At 44.6% G+C, this 18,561-nt stretch overlaps 1 protein-coding gene across 2 annotated transcripts; it reads right to left on the reverse strand.

Moving 5' to 3' along the window:
• Positions 1 to 271: 271 nt before the first annotated feature.
• HMGCS1 (3-hydroxy-3-methylglutaryl-CoA synthase 1) lies at positions 272 to 18,260 on the reverse strand. 2 transcript variants are annotated; one of them, XM_073680296.1, is made up of 10 exons: positions 13,506 to 13,616; positions 11,457 to 11,914; positions 10,594 to 10,719; positions 9,776 to 9,940; positions 9,531 to 9,699; positions 8,387 to 8,557; positions 8,177 to 8,283; positions 7,804 to 7,929; positions 7,509 to 7,672; positions 272 to 2,004 (listed from the first exon to the last, which is right to left on the reverse strand). In XM_073680296.1, exons 2-10 carry the CDS (start codon positions 11,902 to 11,904, stop codon positions 1,924 to 1,926), a joined length of 1,557 nt encoding a protein of 518 aa, XP_073536397.1. In that variant the 5' UTR covers positions 11,905 to 11,914; positions 13,506 to 13,616; the 3' UTR covers positions 272 to 1,923. The 2 variants fall into 2 exon arrangements, with proteins under 2 accessions (XP_073536397.1, XP_073536396.1); XM_073680295.1 differs by lacking the exon at positions 13,506 to 13,616 and adding an exon at positions 18,106 to 18,260 and having other exon boundaries at positions 275 to 2,004.
• Positions 18,261 to 18,561: the final 301 nt, after the last annotated feature.

Raw genomic sequence — 18,561 nt, forward strand, 5'->3', positions numbered from 1 at the left:
CGCCAACATATTCCACAGCGCTTTACAATTCCGACAATTTACAGACATCACTGTCCCCATTGAGACTCACAATCTACATTCCCTATCAGTATGTGTTTGGAGTGTGGGAGGAAACCCAGACAAACACGGGGAGAACATACAAACTCCTTGCAGATGTTGTCCTTGGTGCAATAGATCAATGTGTGATTTTATGGCCCATGTCGTTTTCTACAGTTATAGCATATAAAATTAAAAAAAAATACAATACACCAGCAGACAATCCTGTGAAAACTTTATTTGTAAAAGTTTTACATCACTTCCAAGCTCATTTTTTTATCCATCTTTTTTCTACAGAACCAATTTGTCCATATTTTAACATATCAGCACTAATCTAAAATAGCTTTACATTCGTGTCCTGTACATTTCCTATGGGAATTGCTTTGAAAAAAAAAGACTGTACAAAAAATATTATACAAATCAGAAGAAAAAAAAAAATTTACACAACCAAAATACAAAAGTGAATTGTAGATGATCCAAGTTACACCTCCTTGTGTCAGCCTTCACAACACATTTTGTAATACTTTGTCCGAATGCATCTAAAAATGAAAAAACTAAGCTACTTTACAAAAAAAAAAAAAGTAAAACCTAACAGATCACGTAAATAGTCGCTATTCAGACTAAAGCATCTCAATGGTAACAGACCACAAATAATTCATACTTTCTTTTCTCGGTCGTCCAATTCTTGCAATAATATATTATATACATATTTAATTATATGGTTAGTATCAAGAAGTAGAGGCAAGATGGAATGTATGGCTGCAGACCCTGACTACACTTGATTTGTTTGTAGTCTGTTACCATGGAGATGCAACAATCATCATAAAAGCTTGTTGAAAAAGAAACATGTAATAAATATTCACAAAGTTGCTTTTATTTTATTTTTTTTTCCCTCTTTTAGATGCATTAAAAACTTAGGAAAGTGGTTGTGAAGGTCTGCAGGGCCTTTAAGTGATATCTCTTTTAGAAGTTCACACAGAGGAGGAGGCAGCATTAGCAATTTTGCAAAAGTGTGCCACATTTCTGTCAAAGGGCTCCTGAGGAGCCTACAGGCTGCAGCGGCCATTGTCATCAGATCCCAAGAACAGCAGCAGAATAGAAGGAAATGTACATCTCCCCTTAGGATCTATTTGTGTATCTATGTACCCAACATAAAAGAAAGCCGCCTCCACTATATGTAGGTGACAGATATGGCTGAAAAGAATAAGAAAAAACAAAAAAAAAAAAAATTAAACACAAACCTCAATTTACATTAATTTTCTACATATTTTACAGTTTCATAGGGAATTGACCCAAAGAGATTTAGCACCAATGTGATCTTCAAAGCCTTCTGGTGACGATAAACAATTCTGTACATAGAAAACGCACTGCGCCGGGTAGGAAGAAATAAATACTGTATGAGGTACGTGGTTTCAGGACGACTTACTAAAGCAAGAAAAAAATAAAGTGTATGCTAGTGATACAAGGGCACGGTTTTTCTGAAGCCTTGCTATGGGGGAAGTGCTGCACAATTACACAGCAGGGGTTTCGCTCAGTCACCTCTGGAGTGGGGACAGTTTACAGGTTTTGTGTTTTTAAATCAGAATGGTTCCCAATTATAACAGACAGGGACATTTCCCTGATCTATGATAACTAGAAACGCATTGTAGCAAACAAACACTGAACCAAAATATCAAATGACCATAATATATAATTTTTTAAAAGATAGAAAATATTCTGTAGACTGTAGAATATTGTAAGATTTACAATATTGTAGACATAGAGTTGTTCTTTAAACACTTTTATATCTTGTAGAGATTCTATTAAAAAATAAAAAGGTGCAGGTTTTAGGGAGGATATTTGCAGCTTCATTCATGAATGTGAAATGCGTCGGTCCAGTAGATCAGGTCAGTGGTCTCCATTAGCTACAGAAATGGCCTCCGTCTCTGTGGGGATTCTCGGCACCTTCTTAGCCGGGCTCGGGAAGTGCTGTTATCAGATAAGACGTGATTAGTACAAAAAAACAACAAAAAAAATAAGCCACTTTTCCTTTAAAGCAAACTTGCTAGCTGCCCTAACTGCAGATATCCATGTTTTACTGTGAAACTAAGGCATTTCAGAGGAAACAATGGATTAGGTGGGACCCGGGAACTAGGAGACTGGACTTGAGGGAAGGTCCTTGATGCCTTCTTACTGCCCCGTTCAGCCAGGTCTCTTCGTATTTATACAGTGAAAGACTTGTCAATCGAGCAGAGCAAGTGAAAAAAAGGCAATGAGGACCCACCGCCATGACCAGTGTCTTTATTCCAGGTTATTGTTACGTTTTTTTTTTTTTACTAAAATTCCTTTGGGTTTCACATTAAGACCCTCACCTACAATTACGGAGGCTCTCCCTGATTCGTGCTGCTCATGGTTCAGGCAGCACAGATCACCTGACAGGTTCCATTTGCATGAGGTTGTACAAGGATAAAAATATCTAAAAACAAACAGTGCCACACGTGTCTACAGGTTGTGTGTGGTATGGCAGCTTTAGCCCCTTAATATAGCTTTGCTGCAATATGAGAACAAGTGTGGACTTTTATTGTACCATCTTTGATACTAACCTGTCTCATAATGCAATAAACAGTGTATGTCTACTTTTATATTGATAGGTCATCAATGTCTGATCGGCCGGGGTCTGACACCCCTGCCGATCAGCGGTTATCGGTTTTGGTGGCCGAAAGTACTCACTTGCCGAGCTGGCCGTCTTCTGGTAGTGGCCGAGGTTTGGTACTGCACATCAGCCTCCTATTCAAATCAATAGGAGGCGAATGTGCAGTACCCTGCCTCGGCCACTACCAGAAGACGGCCAGCTCCGCAAGAGAGTACTTCCGGCCGCCGAGAACAGCTGATCGGCGGGGGTGCCGGACCCCGACCGATCAGACATTGATGACCTATCAATGTAAAAGTAGTGGACAACATCTTTAACCCCTTAAGCCCCAGAGCATTTTCAATTTTTGCATTTTCGTTTTTGCTCCCCTTGTTCCCAGAGCCATAGCGTTTTTATTTTTTGGTCAATATAGCCATGTGAGGGCTTATTTTTTGCGGGACGAGTTGTACTTTTCAACGCCATTACTAATTTTACCATATCCTGTACGGGAAAAAAATTCCAAGTGCGGTAAAATTGCAAAAAAAGTGCAATACCACAGTTGTTTTTTATTTATTTTTTTTACCACGTTCACTGAATGCTAAAACTGACCTGCCCTTCTGATTCTACAGGTCATTACGAGTTCATAGACACCAAACATGTATAGGTTCTTTTATATTTACCGTATATTCCGGCGTATAAGACGACTTTTGAAGACTGAAAAATCTTCTGTCTAGTCTGGGGTCGTCTTATACGCCGGTAATGCTTTTGAAGTTTCAGAAATTGACATGCGGGGATACTCTGGGGGTGTTAATAAGCTGCCGTGGCCGTATCCCTGCCATGTCGGAGTTAATATAAGGTGGAGGGAGTTAAAATACGGCGGCGGTAGGTCCAGACAGTCAGCGCTTCTGTGCTGAAACTGACACATCGCTGCGTATTCCCAGCTCCGGACACAGCCAGGGCTTCTGTGCCGACAGCTTTCACTTGTCACAGAAGCGCTGCGCTGTGTCCGGAGCAGGGAAGTTCGCATCGCTTCTGTGACAATATATGAAAAGCCAGCAATTCAGCAGCGGCATAAGCCGGCACCCGACAATTTAGAATAGAAAGAATAGAGCTTCACACATAGATTAGATAGATAGAAACATGTCAGTCACATATATATGAAGTACAGTGACAGTGTTGCTTACTGTACTTGTCATTTAGTGTAAAGGATTTATTAAAACAAATAATAGTGTTTTCATGCACTGTCTCTTTAAAAAAAGCCGGCCGGCAATTCAGCATCTGTACCCGACAATTTATAACAGAAAGATAGAGCATCACACATAGATTAGATAGATAGAAACATGTCAGTCACATATATATGAAGTACAGTGATAGTGTTGGTTACTGTACTTGTCATCTAGTGTTAAAATAACGGATTTATTAAAAAAAAAAATTGGCGTGGGGTTCCCCTTAATTTTAGTCTCTAGCGGAGGTTAAGCAGACAGCTGGGGCAGATGTTTGAAGCCTGGGAAGGGGGTAATACCCACGGAGCTTCCCAGGCTACTAATATCAGCCCCCAGCTGAATACCTAGCCTTTACTAGCTATTAAAATGGGGGATCCCAAAAAAATGACGTGGGGTCCCCCCTATTTTAATAGCTAGCAAAGGCTAGGCAGACAGCTGGAGGCTGATATTAATAGCCCAGGAAGGGAGCCATGAATATTGGCCCCCTCCCAGGCTAGAAACACCAGCCGTCAGCCGCCCCAGAAATGGCGCATTCATAGGATGCGCCAATTCTGGCACTTAGCCTCGCTCTTCCACGCTGCCCTGGTGCGGTGGCAGGGGGTAATAGGGCTGGGGTTGATGTCAGCTTATAATGCCAGCTGACATCAAGCCCAGGTTAGTAATGGAGAGGCGTCTATAAGACACCCCCATTACTAACCCCATAGTCAAAGTTAAAAGAAAACACAAACACCCAGAATAAAGTCCTTTAATTGAAATAAACACACAATTCTTTATTGTTCTAAATTAAACCATACTTACCGTCACGCCCATTCCAGCTGAAGCCAACGATCTCCTGCAATAAAAGTAAAATAATAAAGCAACCTCATCCTTACCTCTCCATGGTTCCCAGGACGGGTCCAGCTCTGCTACATCGAGATGACAGGCTGGACCGCAGCAGAACGCTGCCATCCAGCCTGTCATCCCGCAGACACTGAGAAGCGCAGGCATGCTTGCGCTCCTCAGTGTCTCGCTGTGACGGCATCCAGATGAGCCGACAATGAACTCAGCTCACCTCCTGGACGTCCGTCACTGACAGCGTGGGAAACTTCTACTGCGCATGCGGGGAGCAGGAGAATTTTCCCACGCTGTCAGTGACGTGCATGAGGTGAGCTGAGTTCATTGGACATGATCTCGGCTCATCTGGATGCCGTCACAGCCAGACACTGAGGAGCACAAGCATGCCTGCGCTTCTCAGTGTCTGCCGCATGGCAAGCTGAACGGCAGCGTTCTGCTGCGGTCCAGCCTGTCATGTGAATGTAGCAGAGCTGGACCGGTCCTGGGAACCATGGAGAGGTAAGGATGAGGTTGCTTTATTATTTTACTTTTATTGCAGGAGATCGTTGGCTTCAGCTGGAATGGGCGTGATGGTAAGTATGGTTTAATTTAGAACATTAAAAAATTGTGTCTTTATTTCAATTAAAGGACTTTATTCTGGGTGTTTGTGTTTTTTTTAATTACTTTACTAGAAATTCATGGTGGTCATGTCTAATATTGGCGTGACCCCATGAATTTCGGGCTTAGGGCCAGCTGATAATGCCAAGCTGGCCCTAACCCCTTTATTACCCAGTGAGCCACCGCACCAGGGCCCTGGATGAGTTGGGTACAGCACCAGAAGATGGCGCTTCTATGAACGCGCCATTTTCCGGGGCGGCTGCGGACTGCAATTTGCAGCGGGGGGGGGGGGCCAGAAAGCTTGGGCCTCCCTGCGCTGCAGATTCCAGCCCCCAGCTGCCTAGTTGTACCTGGCTGGACACAAAAATAGGGCGAAGCCCCACGTATTTTTTTTTTTTAATTATTTCATGAAATAATTTAAAAAAAAAGGGCTTCCCTATATTGTTGTGTCCGGCCAGGTACAAATAGGCAGCTGGTGGTTGGGTGCAGCCCGTTCCTGCCTGCTGTACCTGGCTGGACACAAAAATATGGCGAAGCCCCACGTCAACATTTTTGGGAAAAATTAATTACAAAATTAATAATTTAGGGACTGCATCTTTATTAACCCCTCAATTGTCATTTAGTGTTAAAATAAAGGATTTTTTAAAAAGAAAATTGGCGTGGGATCCACCATCATTATAGTCTCTAGCGGAGGTTAAGCAGACGGCTGGGGCAGATGTTTGAAGTCTGGGAAGAGGGTAATACCCACGGAGCTTCCCAGGCTACTAATATCAGCCCCCAGCTGAATACCTAGCCTTTACTAGCTATTAGAATGGGGGACCCCCCCAAAAAATGACATGGGGTCCCCCCTATTTTAATATGTTTATGAGTGACAGTTTTCCTGCTATATACCTGCATGTCATAAGAATTTAAATTAAAAAAGGACCATGTTAAATTCAAATCTGTTTTTTTTTAATTTTTACCGGTGTTTGGTATGCGTTGGAAAAGGGGTAGTCTTATACGGTGAATATATCCTAAACTCTATATTTTAACAGGAAAGTAGGGGGGTCGTCTTATACACCAGGTCGTCTTATACGCCGGAATATACGGTAAGTGGTGAAAAAAAATTCCAAAATTTGGTAAAAAAAAAAAAAAAGCGCCATTTTCTAAGACCCGTAGCGTCTCTATTTTTCGTGATCTGGGGCTGGTTGATGGCTTATTTTTTGCGCACCGGGCTGACATTTTTATTGATAACATTTGGGGTAGATCCGATGTTTTGATCGCCCGTTATTGCATTTTATTGCAATTTTGCGGCGACCAAAAAACGTAATTCTGGCTTTTGGAATTTTTTTCTCGTTACGCCGTTTACCGATTGGATTAATTATTTTTTTATATTGATAGATCGGGCGATTCTGAACACGGCGATACCAAATATATGTATGTGGGGTTTATTTTTTATTATTTTATTTTGAATGGGGCAAAAGGGGGGTGATTTAAACTTTTATATTTTTTAAAACTTTTTTTTTTTTTTTTTTTTACTTTTTGCATGCTTCTATAGTCTCCATAGGAGACTAGAAGCAGCAACTATCCGATTGCCTCTGCTACATACAGGGGACGAGCAGGTCCCCTGCATGCAGCAGAAATGGTCCTGTGCTATGAGCGCCGACCACTAGGTGGCGTTCATAGCGACAAGATCATGACAACCACAGGCGTCTGCTGCAGACCCTGGGTTGTCATGCCCACCCATCGGCGACCCGCGATCATGTGACGGGGGTCGCCGGTGGGCGGGGCTTATGACGCGCTACCCGGAAGCGCGCGTTAAATGCTGCTGTCAGAGATTGACAGCGGCATTTAACATGTTAACAGCCGCGGGTGGATCGCGATTCCACCCGCGGCTGTTGCGGGCACATGTCAGCTGTAAGAATCAGCTGACATGTGCTCCGCTCAGTGAGGGCTCAGCGCAGCAGCCCTTACTGAACGGGCAGTACGCAAATATGCGTACTAATACGTCCCTGGTATTTAAGGGGTTAAAGTTTTGAGTTAGTCAGCGAAAGGTGACGTTTTAAAGGATACCCAATGGCCTCACACTGGGAAACCATGGAGTTAGTGCTGCCATTCCTCATCACTAGCCACAATATGGAGCAATGGTTTTTAAAGCAATTCTTTGTGATCTCAAAGTCAGGGTGAGTGCATGCTGCCCTGTATAGAGGCAATGACTTTGGCTTTATTACCTCACTAGCATTTGCCGAGCGGACCAATTCCAGAGCCGCCTCCAGAGGTCCGTCATTCAGCACTGAGGTCCGTGCATAAAACCTCCGGTGCTTCTCATCCACCCGCACCAGGTACCAAGTGCCAGCAAACAGGTCGTCCACGGAGCCCTGAGGTATGTAACTGGCTGCAGAGAGGAAATAAAAAAAAAAAAAAAAAAAAAGATGGCAAGTTCAAAAAAAAAAAAAAACACCCCACAAAAAACACATTAGACTGTGAAACCATTCACTATCGGAGTCACTCCACTGGAGCCTATACCTAGATGGTGGGAATCTTCTCTTAACTTCATGTTTTCTGCAAACACACTGGGGGGAACATTTTTCCTGGAGTCCAATCTTGCTTTCAAGTCAGACAGACTGGACGTCAGCTTATCCAGAGACGAGCCTATTGAAGACAGCAAGGTGCGAGATCAGACCGCAGCACCGGCACACATTAGTAGGGAAAAAAAACATTTTAAAGTAAAGTGGGTGTTTGCAAATCCCATTATGTTAGGGCGGCTTCCACAATAAAATAAAAATAAAAAAAAAGGAACACCCCAGCAGAAAGTGTGCAAGTCCCCCAGCAGCGCCACCAAAGGAAAAAAAAACAAGGATTTCGACCAGATATAATATTCTGATAATTTCACTCTTACCCGGCGTGGCATCTTGTGAAACACTAATTGAGTACAAAGTAGCAGCAAAACCAGATCCATAGGAAAATACTCCAATCCTCTGTCCTGCTAACTGCTGAGGGGAATACCTGAGGGCCAATAATAAATTATATATTACTACTATTAAATGGTTACGTTGCTATGCCATTTTGTATTATTTCCCTACAGTGAGAGAAGTCAGACAGTACTCACTGAGCCAGCACGGAGGCCAGGCAGCCATACACAGACGGCGTGTACATGTTCCCATTCTCCCGGGACACCAACAACGACGCTTTCGTCTTCTGATCAAAGAACTCAGCGCTGGATTTCAGGAAAGCTTTTTCTACATCTCTGTCAAAGTACGTATCTTCCAACTTCACATCCCTACAGGAGAAAAAGCAAAAGGTTTAACCATTCAGCCGGATATCCATTCTACCTTTACTGTCCTGTAGAGACCTGTGTCCCCTCGCACCCAGAGCAGGGGCAAAATGCAGCTCAGTGGTTAAAAGTCAGTGATTTACAAACAGATAGTGACAATGTGGTTTCGCGGTTGTTAACAAACAAATAATTAATTTACACTGAATTACTAAAAATACGTTTGGAAGTTGCTGTGACTTTCATGCTTATAACATCGCAGCTATGCATGTCTCTCAATTATAAGGGTCCTAGCCCCATGTAGTAAAGGGCAGCCACAGACCAGTAACTAATAAAGCAGCGGACAGCCACAGAGGGAGGACTTTACTAAATAACACTTAGTACCAAGTTTTTAGGTAATTGCCCGCAGCTGTTAAATCCCACGCCCATCACATGATCACAAGGCACAGGTGGGTTGTCATTACGATCCTCCGGTGAACGCTGGCTCGTGGCCAGAATTCATAGGAGATCGTCATGATTTGTTATACATAGCAGTGCTGGTGCATTGCTATGTATAGCACAAGCAATCAGACAATCGTTGTTTCAAGCCTTTTAAAAAGGGGACTATTAAGTAAAAGTAGAACTTTTTTTTTTTCCATATTTAAAAAAAAAAAAAAAAAAAAAAAAAAAAAGGGGGGGGGGGGGTTAAAAGGATGTAAAAGAGCAGAACCCCTGCAGTCTGATGACCTGCAATCACACTACCACGTTGGTCTGATCTCAGGTCACTAGGACTGTATGGGGTCTGGGTGCTGTGGCCATTACACAAACGCTAAAACGTCAACATATTATGGACACGCATCACCAGTGGCGACATCTTCCCACTTGTGATTGTTCGCGATAATAAGTAGTTATTTTTGCGTCAATAATATTCTGTGTATCACAGGTCATCAACAATTTAATTTTACCAAAAATATAATCAATCAATCAATATAGAAAATCTTACTGGAAGGAGTCCAGACCGGCGTAGACCCCGTTCTCCATGTTCGGACTGGGATCACTAATGAAGTCGTTCAGTAACAGACGAGCAAGAGATTTCTGCACCAGTTTGCAGTAAGGAGAGTGAAAAATCATGAAGCCGAAGTCATCCAGAGTGAACGGCCTCTCGTTTTCCTCTAGAAAATAAAAAAACAAAAAAGTCAGAATTTCTTCCAAATGACAAATTCTCCCGGCAGACAGAAGCCAACGTACCTTTCTGCCACTGGGATTGGATTTTCTTGCGGTAGGTGGAATAGCAGCGGTCCAATGCGCTGAGATAGCACTGGATGGACAATTTCCCATCCACCACCGGATACTCAGACACCATGTCAGGCTTGTAGAAGTCGTACGCGTGCTGCATGTGTGTCCCACGCAACCCTGCAACGTTAGGAAAGGCACCGGTCAGCTTGGCGCAGGAGGCCACTAAACTGGAAAAAAAGGCTAGCCTCTGCTCCCCAATGTAGGACATTCAGCCTACAAGAGTGTATGGGGCAAGCTCGGGTCCTCACATGGCTATACAGCAAGCACCTGCCTCTTCCAGCAGTGACCAGGACTAGCAGCAATCACTGCTGTTTAACCATTTAGTTGCCGCTGTAAATCTTTGACAGCATCATTTAAATGGTTTCAATGCAATAGATCGTAAATTTCACTACATGCTGGAATACTGAAGTACTGTATATAGATGGAGATATTTTTAATATTATAATGTGTGTGTAATTATATATTACACACATTATAATAAAAAAAACATTTTTAATATTATAGTGTGAATAATAAAGTTTACTTAACTATATTATGCTCTGAAAACACTAAATTCCAACTGTTCTAGCAAAAAACAGGATCTTTGACAGAAATGTTTACAAAGTTATGGCTCTTAGAATAAGGGGAGGGGGAAAAAAGGAATAAAGCACAAAAAGGAGAAAAAAAAAAAACCCGTTTGACTATTGTGTAGCACAGTATCAGGACACTAGGGGGCAGCAGTGTCTCCTCCACAGGAAGGCGTGCTGTCATGCACATTGAGATAAACCAACCTCTTTCTAATACGAGAGTCGCGTTCGGCCCCACCAGCATGGCAACGGCTCCGGCCCCTCCTGTTGGCCTGGCACTTCCTGTGGCGTACACGGCAATGTCTCCAGCGACCACCAGAGCATAGCGTCCTGCAGAAAGGGATCAGATATTGTACACAGTGATGAGACGAGCAGAGTGATTGAGCCGCTGCGCTGACATAAGGTGTCAGGATTCCCGCAACTTTTTTTTTTTTTTTTGCAAGATTAATCACAAGAATAGACCTGAGTTGACAGCACAATTTTTGTATTAGCAGAAAGCAATCACAGGACAGGAATTAAAACAAGGATCTGCAATGTTAAAACACACAACCGACTGAGTTACATCCGCCTCATTTGCAATGGAAGGCTCCAGGGTGTGTGCAGAGCAGAGCAGGGCAGGGCAGGGCGGGCCCAGGCGCAGGGCAGGGCAGGGCAGGCCCAGGCGCCATAGAAAAGAACTCCAGTTCTGTTAACTCCTTAGATGCCACAGCCAATTATTGTCCAAGGTATCTAAGCAGTTAAGACAAAAAGGAAAGACTCCTGTTGCCACCTCGTTAACCACTCCCAGCACTCGGGATGCTAATCCCTTTCCCTAAAATAATCCAGGAGACCATAATCCCTTAAAATACGTATAAGCCAGGCCTTAAAATATGCCCACAAAAATTGGGAAACTCTTTTGCTAAATCAAGAGCTAGATTTTATTAAAAAATAAATAAATAAAAAATTAGATATAGATAGTGAAAGGGGTATGGAGGGGGTCTTCCACATTGACCTCAATCCTCAGAGTCTCAGAACCTGCTGAGTGTTGAAGTTTTGCAAGAGTGACAGTTTTCTGATCTAATACTTACCGTCCCAAGAGCTGGACTCCACCCAGTTGGCAGCGTTAAAGAGGGCAGCGGTGCCCCCATAACATGCATTAGTCGTGTCAATGCCTTCAACGTCCGTATTGCCAGACTCCTCAAACAGCTGCATCAGGACAGTCTTCACAGATTTGGACTTGTCGATGATGGTTTCCGTTCCCACTTCCAACCTTCCGATACACTCATACGACAGGTTGCTCCTCTCCATCAGCTTCTGGACCACGGTCAGGCACAGGGAGTTGATGTCTTCTCTGTCCGAGCAGAAGCCCATCTTAGACTGACCCAAGCCAATGGTGTATTTCCCCGCTCCAACTCCATCGTACTTCTCCAGCTCTTCCTGGTCAACATACTGGGACGGGAAGTAAATCTCCAACGCAACAATTCCCACATCTTTAGGCCAGGAAGCTTCAGCGGAGGCAGGAAGAGATCCAGGCATGGTAATCAGTCTGGACAGAGGGGAAGAAGAAATGTAAGTTTCGGGATTTATGTGACAGAATAATGTAAAAGGGATTGTGTGCAACCTCTACTTCTTCCCAATCTGGTATCCAGCAGGGAGCGACACTCACTGCTACACGGCAGACATGACAGCTGATAAGACAACACGTGGACCAGGACATGTGCAGGGTCCACATTACCCTCATTATTGCTGTGTACACAATAACAGCCGCTCCTTACAAGGATTACAGACGTCCACGCTTTCTTATTGATCCCAAGCATCCAATATAATTAACATAAAAATGGGCTAGTAATCTTAAAGTGACAGAACCCTCAAAAAAAACACGTGTTTTTTGTTTTTTTGTACAGTATAGGGGAAAACTTGCTGATCTCTGGGGGTTTGACCACTGAGATCCGGGCTCTGGAACCTCGTTGTTAAGGTGCATGTTCTCTGCCCCATTCATTGTCTATGGGGCAGCCGAGAGCAGCACTCGGACATTTCCAGCACAGCCATACACAATGAATGGAGTGGAGGCTGAGAATGTGCCCCTCCGCCCCATACAAGATGGGCCTGGAGACCCCATTCTCCGGATTACAGAGGCTCAATCTAAGGATAAGGGATAACTTTTTTTTTTTTTTTTTAAAGGGGTGGCGGGGTTGAGTAACCCTTAAATATCTGCTGATGTTAGGTGTATACAGAGCGATGTGCCTCCAGGATTCCAACAAAAACAAAATCTGAGTGTGGAGTCAAAGGGATCAAAAGAGATTTTTTTCAGTGCAGCAGAAAATAATAAAAAAAAAAACAACTGGTAATAATCCCATTAGGACTGAATATTAGGCTATGTGCACACTGAAGGGAGGTCTGGAAAAATAATTGCTTCAAAAACTTAGTCCCATCATTAATATTGTAAAACTAGTGGCTGCTCATGTGTTCAGGTTATGAAACACTGGTAGACAAGAAGGTGCAGGTCAGCTCTATGAAGTGGAAACCTGCTCTGAACTAGGCGCTGTCCGGCCGGGAGCCACTGCAGACTTGTGGCTCTCACAGTACACTGTCAGGAGTCTCCGATGCCAGGGGCGCGGTCGTGTGACCACAAGTATCTGACATACACACTCCTGGTCACATTCCAACTAGACGTGTCTGACTTTAATCAGTGCAAGGGTATTGAGAAAGGCTGGAAACAGGCTAGTCGGAATGTGACCAGAAGCAGCCAAAAAGCAGAATTGTGGTCACATGACCGCCAAAAATCACAGGATGACTGCAGACTTGTGCCCCAAGGTCGGACAACCCCTTTAATCAAAAGACTGAGGGGAAAATAAAAAAAATAAAAAAACAACAACCCCTTACTATTGAGGCGCTCCTGGAAGAGACGACCCAGATACTCCCTGTAGGGTGGGCGCTTCATGGAGCAGTCATAGGTTATTAGGTGTATACACCTGCAGGAGCGCAGGACACCACCTCACTATGTCAGGACTACAACTCCCAGCATAGCATCAGCTAAGAGCTGTCATCTCAGGACAGATCCCATGATTATTGTGCTAATTACAATACTACACTGAGTTTGAAGCTTCCTGAGACTTGTAGTTCCGCAGCACCCTTACCGCAGGCAGCGCCCGGCCAGCTCGCCCGTGTCCCCGGCAGTCACTCTGCCGAGAGGTCACACGCTCTCATCACACACAGCCGGCGCCGCCCACACTGCGCATGCGCGCTGCATCCCGCTGCGGCACTGTCAATGACGAGGCTTCACGCCGCCATATTTAATCAGGGCAAGACGACTTCCCCACACGCGCTGACGTCGCGGTAGTTTCTTCACGAAGGTCGATCGTATCATGTGACTAATACACCGTCGCATAGTGTGTGGCCGCGCGACTACAACACGTCTTTCAGGAACAGGACTCATTGCAAATTCGTCCGCGAGATGCGCATTGAAGCGGCCACTAGAGGGAGCTGGCTGCATATGATATGTACTGTCGTTATAGTGCTCACACTGACCGCAGTGGGAGCTGTGTAGATCTGTATGTAGCGAGCTCCCCCTAGTGGCAGCATTGGATCTAATACTTCGGCTGCATAAAGGGGAAACTGCTGATCACAAGTGATCTTAGACGTGATATTTCTAGGGGCACAATTACTAAGTCCATGTGTACATATAACAAGCCACATCTAGGAACGGATCCAAGTGGAGGAAAGTTATTGACCCTGCACTGCAGTGATAAACTGTATAAAAGAAAATTCAATGGCCCCATGAGATCTTTATACTGGGGGCAGAATATGAGAAAAAAAAAAAAAAGCTATAAAATGTTAAATGAAAAAGCACCCCCCAGCCACATAAAGGATCATTTAGTGAGATATACATTTTATTGCACAAACATTATATAAAATTGAAAAAAAACCTGCACATATTGGTCGGTCATTATAGAGGTCATTCTTTTTAACAATACATGTAATTGGAGGCTAAAATAATTTTTTACATTTTGCATTGTTTTCCTTTTACAGCCTGTGCTGAACTATGTATTACTGGCTGCAGAATGAGTTAACTGAGCATCTGTTAGTAAGCTCGTTTGAGTCTAAGGCCACGGCCCCTCTATCAGTATTTGGTCTGTATTTTTTCTCAGGAGTGGGAGCCAAAACCAGGAGTGGGTGATAAATGCAGAATTGGTGACTTGTTTCTATTATACCTTTTCTCTGATTGTTCCTCACCTGGTTTTGGCTCCCACTCCTGAGAAAAAATACTGACCAAATACTGATCATGTGAACGTGGCCTTACACGGAGAGTGCAGAACCGACATGTCCAGAGCGTTGACGACCTCGGCCATTGATAGAATTGCACCCAATCAAAAACCAAACCTTCACTTCTGCCCTCATTTCTGATTTACTAACTTTGTCTTACAAATACTGATCATGTGAATGCGGCCTAATAAACACTTCTGGAGCATTTTTCCTATATCTCTGCATTGTGCAGTTCCTGCTAGAATAAATGTATGAAGAAACTGACAACTGGGCGTCACCCGTTGGGAATGAGCCTATATACTGTAGTATTGTCAGCACTGATTGGACAGTCTAGACACGCCCCTTTGACACAGCAAATTATAACACTCAGTTGTTACTTTAGACACACCTTTATGACAGAGGAAAAAGATAATTCTAAATAAAAGATTCTCCAAGATTGTAATAAATAAGTATTTACTAGAAGTGAGATGTCAGGCGAGCGGATACCATCTACAGTCCAGTAGGCTGAAACAATGAGGAGGGTCCTTAGTGACCCCACTGTGACATCTACAGGCTCAGCAGCCACTGCTCCTCTGTTCCGCCCCCTGATCTTCATTTTTTGGGGGGTAAATTAGTTGATAGAATTGCACCTATTGGGCTAGTAGCACACAATGCATCAAGCCAACGTCGACACGTTGTCCGGTCAGTCAATTTATTATTTAAAAAAATATCTATATTACATATTTTTTATCTGCTGCAGAAATGTGATAAATCTCATTTATAAAAGTGATAAATATCAGTAAGTTACAAGTCTCTGTTCAGATTACTTTTGTTCCATTTTAAAGCAGATGAAGGGAATAAGTGATAGGAAAGTTAAGAAAACTGAAGCAGAGGGAGGGGCCGATTCATTATTTTGAGGTTTTGTTTGTTTGTTTTTTTTAAACCGAACAAAAAATGTTTTGTATAACGGATTTTTTTTTCCCCTTCTGTTCTAAAAAATACCCAGACACTAAACAGCCTCCATAATAATAATAAATGAAGCCCTTTGCTACCATTCCCTTAACTGATGCCACTTATTCCATTCATCTGTTCTAAAATAGAACGGACAACAGAAATCTTAGAACTAGGAGCGGCACATCACTGGTTCACCGCACCGTGGCCCAGTGGAAAGGGCAGTCGCGTACCGGTAATGGCACTATGGGACCCGCAAGTCCCGCATCCTGGATATCGATACAGTTGAAAGCAATGATGAAAGAGCGTCAGCTGATGCTTCCTCCTTCATCATTCTTCCTCTGCGTCTGACGTCTTAGCACAGCGGGCGCAATGATGTCACTACATGGCGCACGCTGCGCTGTGCGGTCGCTTCAGATCACTCGCTGCAGAGGCCGGAGCAGTGGGGGAACGTGGAGGAGAGGGGAGTATTGTTGTTTTGTTTTTAAAATCAGTGAGTACATTGTGGTGGCCATAATACCGTATGGGGGACTATGCGGGCCCCGGTATGGTATACCATATGGGGGACTATGCGGGCCCCGGTATAATATTTGGTAGGCTATGTGGAAGCCTTTATACTTTATGGAGGGCAATGTGTGGGCGATTATACTATATGCAGGCAGTTATACAGTGTGAAGGTTTGTGTGGGGTCCATCATATTGTGTGGAGGCCGTTATACTGTTTGAAGGGCTAGTGGGGGCCATTATACAGTGTGGGGAGGTGTGGGGCCATTATACTGTATGTTGGCTCATTACACTGCATGGATGGCTGTGTGGGGGATCATACTGTGTTGGGGGTCTTTATACTTAGCCAGGAGAGCCAAGGTGGGGTACAGTAGGGTCAGCATAGTGTGCATGTGGAGCAATTCACTGTGGTGGTATCATACAGAGTTTGGGGGGTACTTTTGTTGGCATCATAACTTTATGGGTACAATGAAAGGGGAATCTGGGGCTTCAGTAAGAGGAAACTTACTTTGTAAAAGGTTGCAAAGTTGTGAGATCAGCTCTTCTGTGACTCCACTGAATGCCAAATATTAATATGTGGGGAGCCCCAATTAGAATTTCTGCTATAGCGCCCCATGACTTCTATGTAAGCCCCTAAGGGGGCCATTTCTACCTCCAAAACAAGTGGAAACGTGCATTGTGATGAGCCATCATACTGCAATGGGCCCTATTCTGTCCTTGTTCGCCCCTGGTCTGAACAAACATATTAAAAGGTCAGCAGGTTTTTGTTATGTAATTTGAGGACGGCATGATATAGGGGTTAATACACTGAGTTCAAGGACGTGTCACTTATTAGGCTGTGGGCTGTTTACTTACAATGAAGGTTTTATCCAACTGCGCCCCTCTTCTGATAAGCAGCTCACTATCTATAGACAATGTACACACGGGCAGCTTTCTCAGCTCTGCTACATCTAAGAACTCTGATTGTGTGAGAATGGCTGCACCCAGAAATGTAAGTGATACATTGTTGGATTCAGCTTCTCTTTGCCTACATCATACTGCAGTCAGATGAGATAGCAAAAACCTGCTGACAGATTCCCTTTAATAAAGCCTGAGGGTGTGTACTCCTGAGATCGGTGGTCCGGGCTGGTCTATAGGCACCTGTGTAATATGGGACAGTGGGATACGAGGGGTGGGAGCTGTGGGGCATAACCTCACATGATGAGATGGGAATCATTCCCTCCATCTGGTGCAGCAGAGAGGACTCCTTCCATGTTACATACAAGAGATGATTAGTGCGGACACCGCACACGGGTGGTACTAGTGATGGGCGGCTCATACAGGGCCCAGACATTATACCTGGATGTAGGGGAATGGGGACTACCTAACAACCCACACCTGCTCCTGAGGATCACATAGCGATATTTGGGACAGCGGTGCAATAGCCAGAACCATCGCTCACCTGCTCATGTAATCTGCACTGGGCTTTGTAGGACTACAGGTTCCAGCATTTAGATGCAGATGCCCCAACTGGAGAGACGCTGCTTACAGTCTTTCTACATGTGGCTGGCATTCTGTAACCCCGCGTGTGCCACCCAATTAATCTTCAATATGGCAACAAACCAGCAAGGAATGCTGGGACTTGTAGTTCTGGTACGGCACAAGAAAATCATACAAGAATGCAAACTGACAAGGGACTATACAGACATGCTAAGACTTGTAGTCCCCCCATAACTGGAAAAATCAACTAACAAAAAATGATCAGTGCATGCTGAAACTTGTAGTTCTCCAAGCCTACTACAGCAGCACTAGTTCTGTAAGGCAGGATGAGATCTCCAGGTCACCTAATCTGCTACAGGAAAAATCACCAAACATGCTGAGACTTGTAGTTCCACAACTGCTCAGTGGAAACCACAACCAAGACTGAGAAGCCGGCTCCTAGCATCTGGAGAGCTGAGCCTTCTAGACCTCGGCTACTTAGCAGAGAGAGAAAAGTGATTGGCAGAAGCAGCTGGCGAGACATGCTGGGCCTGCTAGTTCTCCAGTTGCAGTCACTGCTCACCTGTACGTGGCGGAGCTGCTCCTGACTCGGTGCTGGTACCTGGTTCCCGTCACCTCTGTGTGCGGCAGCAGCGGTATACTCCTTATAACAGCGCTGCCCTCCCGCGCCACCACACGGCAGCCGCCTGACTGACAGCGCTCCGCAGCCAATAGCAGAGCACGCCGGGTACCGCACGAACTGCAGGACACGCCCACCGGCACCGCACATCCACCAATCGCTGCAGCTCGCCGGCGCTCCACTACGGAATGGTGTGAGAAAGTGACGTTGTATGGCCAGAGAGCGGCAGCCAATAAAAAGCAGGGAAGCAGAAGACTCAGCCAATCAGAATGCACGTCCCACTACTGGCGAGGTATATGCAAGGGCTACAGCCCACCGCGTGTGAGTGAGGAGGTTGCCAGGCAACGCTCCGGGCGCGGGGGCTCCCAGGTGGAGCCTGACAGTCACTGCGCAGATGTG

The sequence above is a fragment of the Phyllobates terribilis genome, unplaced genomic scaffold (assembly GCF_046119375.1).
Source record: "Phyllobates terribilis strain yellow unplaced genomic scaffold, ASM4611937v1 Scaffold_1__5_contigs__length_1240528914, whole genome shotgun sequence".
Classification (NCBI taxonomy): domain Eukaryota; kingdom Metazoa; phylum Chordata; class Amphibia; order Anura; family Dendrobatidae; genus Phyllobates; species Phyllobates terribilis.

What these genes read in the sequence shown, in the direction of transcription:
- HMGCS1 (XM_073680296.1), bottom strand. Translation starts at nt 11,904, where the DNA reads ATGCCTGGATCTCTTCCTGCCTCCGCTGAAGCTTCCTGGCCTAAAGAT. An exon ending in CTGGCCTCCGTGCTGGCTCA is followed by an intron (nt 8,284 to 8,386) that starts GTGAGTACTGTC and finishes ATTGGCCCTCAG; the next exon opens with GTATTCCCCTCAGCAGTTAG. An exon ending in AGAAGATTCCCACCATCTAG is followed by an intron (nt 7,673 to 7,803) that starts GTATAGGCTCCA and finishes TCCTCTCTGCAG; the next exon opens with CCAGTTACATACCTCAGGGC.